This window comes from Temnothorax longispinosus, unplaced genomic scaffold, assembly GCF_030848805.1.
Source record: "Temnothorax longispinosus isolate EJ_2023e unplaced genomic scaffold, Tlon_JGU_v1 HiC_scaffold_206, whole genome shotgun sequence".
NCBI classification, from domain to species: domain Eukaryota; kingdom Metazoa; phylum Arthropoda; class Insecta; order Hymenoptera; family Formicidae; genus Temnothorax; species Temnothorax longispinosus.
The window spans coordinates 1-4,892 of NW_027270021.1; the positions used below are offsets into that span (position 1 = coordinate 1).

General features: G+C 46.3%; 1 protein-coding gene across 1 annotated transcript; it reads right to left on the reverse strand.

The window, feature by feature from the left end:
- Nucleotides 1–3,236: 3,236 nt before the first annotated feature.
- Nucleotides 3,237–4,659, reverse strand: LOC139823894 (uncharacterized). The gene is made up of 2 exons (XM_071796371.1): nt 4,553–4,659; nt 3,237–4,341 (listed from the first exon to the last, which is right to left on the reverse strand). Exons 1-2 carry the CDS (start codon nt 4,657–4,659, stop codon nt 3,237–3,239), a joined length of 1,212 nt encoding a protein of 403 aa, XP_071652472.1.
- Between the last annotated feature and the right edge of the window lie 233 nt (nt 4,660–4,892).

Sequence of the window (4,892 nt, forward strand, 5' to 3'; positions counted from 1 at the left end):
CAGAAAAGAATTTGTTGTTCGTTTAAATTTGCTACTGGCGTATTGTTTGAATTTGTTGCTCTCGATATATCCGAGTTTTGAATTTGTTGCTTGCAAAATAAGTATAAACAATAGCGGAAAACATCTCAGCATGAAATTCAGACAATACGTCAGTACCAAATTTAAACGAGCAGCAAATCCTTTTCTGATACCTTACGCTTATAATTATAGCTACACGCTGAGGTTTTTCGCTATTGTTTATACTTATTTTGCAAGCAACAAATTTGGAACTTAAATATATCGAGAGCAACAAGATCGGACAATATGCCAGTAGCAAATTTAAACGAGCAACAAATTTTTTTCTGATACTTTACTCTTGTAACTAGCTGCACGCTGAGGTTTTCCGCTATTGTTTATACTTATTTGCAAGCAACAAATTCGGAACTTGAATATATCGAGAGCAACAAATTCAGACAATACGCCAGTAGCAAATTTAAACGAGCAACAAATTCTTTTCTGATACTTTACCCTTATGACTATCCGCACGCTGTTTTCCGCTGTTATTTACACTTGTGTTGCGAGCAACAAATTAGCAACAAATAAGGTCAAAGCCAACTTTGAATTAAACGCCGTCACAGGCCACATAATTACAATAATTGTTACCGATTACAATAAATCCTAATCTGAGTTGCAGCTGACGGAGGTGCTAATTTCGTGCATTTTCTGTATATTTTAAAAGGTTCTTGGCGCAACACCGATCTCTACTTCCATTTAATATCGGACATGACAATTTCCGACGTTGAGCATGGCTGATACCAGGATCATACAGAGGGGACTGCCCCTTTTAAAATATACAGAAAATGCACGAAATTAGCATCTCCGCCAGCTGCAACTCAGATCAGGATTTATTGTAATCGGTAACAATTATTGTAATTATGTGGCCTGTGACAGCGTTTAATTCGAAGTTGGCTTTGACCTTATTTCTTTTGCGTGTCGTAATCGTTCCATCGGCGATGACTATAATTTTCAGTGTTGATAATGTAAACTCTAACAGTTATAATTATTTTTATTTATATTACTTGTAAGTTTGAATGTAATGCCCTGAGGAAGACCAAGTACGTCGAAACGTTGACTCGATAATTATAATTCAAAATGTATATATATCTAGCTTTTTATTAATACTTTAATATTGCTCGGAATATCGGTCGTAACATTACTTAGCTTTTAATTTTAGTATTTTATTTACTTACTCAGGTAGCAAGCACTCGTCATTTTAACGTCAATTAACGTCAAGAGACGTCAAAATGACAGACTTTTGACGTCAATTGACGTCAAAATGACGAGCTTTGCTACCTGGGTATAAATAAGATACTGAAAATAATACGACATCGTAAAAATTATAAAATATCGCGAAATAATTTTTCATATGCAATAGAATAATTATAGGTAATTATGTTGTAATTATAATTATCATATGATCTATAATTATATTATTCCAGTAAACACATACTTAGTCGGTGGAATAATAGTTGCAGATGCACAATGCAATTATAATTACATAATCACCTATGATTGTTATATTGTATGTAATACGTATTAATTGTGTGCATCAAATTGTATTAAAAATGTTTTTTTAATCAAATGCACGCGCGAGCAATACAGCGTGACTAACCATTTTTACGCGTTCGCGGTTCTGTATTTGAACCTTTTATCGACCGTGACGGTAACGTAGCGCGTTCGCCTGCACCGCTCTGCACCGTAGCTCACCGGGTAACGGAACTCATTTATGCTCTCCACGTACAAATAAAAATAAATATATAGAAAAACTTAATAATATTTAATGAATGCAGGTTTTAATGATTATAGTTGCAAGATTCAAAAAATTTCTTCAAATACTTAATTTATTCATTAGTTATGAACGGGGATAGTTTCGCCCCGGAGGCAAGATTTGCGATACTCGAAGGACCAGAGGGGGGTTGTCGATTTCTCCTCGCGACGATCAAATGTTTAACGCGAAAGCAGAAACGCATGCAACGAAATATTGAGCGAAGCGACTCACCGTGTCGGCCGTCGTCCCCGTGATTCCACCAGTCCTCGTCCTGTCCCCTGAACTTGGCCGCTCCGTGGGTCTCGTTCGGCATGCGATGGCAAAACTCGTGCAAGCAAGCAAAACGGTGGAGAGCAAGCGGTAGAGCAGGCAGGAAAAGGCAGTTGGAGACGTGCGCACTCCCGGTTGAGCAAAGCGGCAAAAAGCGATTTCGAGATGCGTTCTGCCCGGCGAACGTGTGCCGTAAGACGGCTCTTAGAATATGTGTGTGTGCCGCACGGCGGCTTGACAAAAAATTCTGATGAGAGGTGTGTCCTCTCCGACTATTTGACGATGAGTGTCTGCCGTAAGACGGCTGTCCAAAATGTGTTTGCCGTAAGACGGCTGGATTGCTAATGCTCTGTCCCCGCGGTCCTGGAACATGTCGCTGCGGGCGAGTAGTTGTTCCTTTTCCGGGGGGGTGGACACCGTCGGCGGATGGGCGATGGCAGCACCGACAGGTGAGTCGCATGATTTGGCTGATCGCGATCCGCCGACGTTTCGCGCGAGAATTACAAACGACTTATGCAACTAAGTATGAACGATATGACTACATGAACATAAAGTAACTACACTATTTACAAGGCGATACGCCGAACATACCGCCCACCAAAATACGACGTATTTTCTACGCTTGAACAGATTCCTCTGGCGAAGCGTCCATCGGCAGTGGGCACAACTTCACCAGAGGACGGGTAAGCACGCCATCCGCCGTCCGCACCGTAGCGACCCGAGCGACGCCGTCACGGCCCGGGTGCAGTTCCACGATTCGCCCTCGCCTCCATTGCAAGGGAGGGGCGTTTTCGCCCTTTACCAGGACCAATGTGTCCTTTCTTACCGTAGGTGCCGATTGCAACCACTTCTGTCGTTGTTGGAGGGTGTGCAGGTACTCGTCATGCCACCTCTTCCAGAACTGCTGGTGCATGTGTTGCACCATTTGCCACCGATCGAGTCTGCTCATCGGGCACCGGGTTCAGGTCAGGGTATGGAACCGCCACGAGAGGCTCCAGGGTGAGGAAATGCCCCGGGGAGAGCACCCCGAGGTCGCTGGGATCTGAACTGGTGGGACAGAGGGGTCTGGAGTTCAGGATACCTTCTACTTGGGTTACGAGAGTACTGAACTCCTCCACGGTGAGGATCTGTGTCCCCACTACTCGCTTCAAGTGGGTCTTCATCGATTTGACCCGGCTTCCCAAAGACCACCGAAATGCGGCGCCGAGGGGGGGTTGAAGGCCCACTGGATTTGCTCCCGTTCCGAGGCGGCCTGCATGCAGCCGACGAGCTCTCGCTGAGCTCCAACAAAGTTGGTGCCGCAGTCGCTGTATATTCGCGAGCAACGGCCGCGTCTAGCGATGAAGCGCCTCAGGGCTGACAGGAACGATTCTGTAGATAGAGAAAAGGCGAGCTCTAGGTGGACTGCCTTGGTTGCGAAGCAGACAAAAAGGCACACGTAGGCCTTGAACGGAGTTGCTCCGCGGGAACGACGATTGTAGACTGGAAATGGCCCAGCGTAGTCTACTCCGGTTACCGAAAAGGGCTTAGCCTGACGTACTCGGTCTAACGGTAGGTCCGCCATGGGCGGTTGCATCGGGCGTGGATTCGCCCTGAAGCACCGATAGCAGCGCGATAGGCAGCGTTTGATGGCCTGATGGGCCCCCAGGATCCAGAAGTTTTGTGACAGGATATAATGTAACGATCGACGTCCCGGATGCAGATGTAGGCGGTGGGTGCGCTCTACTATAAGTTCCGTGAGTCGATGTCGGTTAGGCAGCAATGCCGGGTGTTTAGCCTCGTATGAGATGGCGGAATGGGTGAGCCTGCCGCCCACCTTGAGGACTCCGCGACCATCCAAGAAGGGGGCGAGTTTTCGCAGAGGTTTGGAGCAACTCTGATTGCGTCTTAAGCTACTGATATCCTCTGCGAAGCAACGAGATTGCACAAATTTGACGAGGTATAACAAGGTCAAGTGAAATTCGATTTGATCCACGACGAGAGTGAGCGCGTTTGATCTAGTTTTGGTAGCGAATCGGAGGCAATACGCGAACACTCTGACGAGTTTGTCTAACGACGAGAAGCGATCAAGAAGCGAATCGACAACAGTAATGGAATCTACATCATCCGCAGGATTTGTGGAAACAAAGGCGCGAGAATTTTCTTCCTCTTCGGGAAGATCCTCAGCTTCCAATGTCGTTTCTTGAGTGGGTTCGAATTCGACGAGCCACGCAGGACCGGTCCACCACAGCGGGTGATCGACTAGTTCCTGGGGGAATAAGCCCCTTGAGCAACAATCAGCGGGGTTAGATTTGGTATCGACATGTTTCTAGCAGGAAATGTTAGTGTTGGACTGGATGCGTGCGACACGATTACGCACGAACGTCTTCCAACGGTGCGGAGCCGAGCGTATCCACGCGAGGGTAACCTCAGAATTCCGACCAGGCGTATGTGTCGTCGACGGCAACTTTAGGTCGGAGAATTTTCTCGACATACTCCAACAAATCTGACAGCAGGACCGCCGCGGAAAGTTCAAGTCTCGGTAATGTGATGGCCTTGAGTGGGGCCACCTTTGATTTGGCGATGAGCATACGGATTATCATCCCATTCTCGGTGACGAGTCTAATATATACAACTGCTCCGTAGCCCTGCTCGCTCGCGTCACAAAATCCGTGGATTTCTCGCCTGATTACCTCATTTACGACCGCGATAGTACGAGGTATACGAATGGAGGCTAACGCGGAGAGCTCCGACTTGTATCTTTCCCATTTAGAACATATCTCTGAGGGAGGCCTTTTTTTTTTTTTTTTTTTTTTTAGGTTGGGGGAATCTTCCA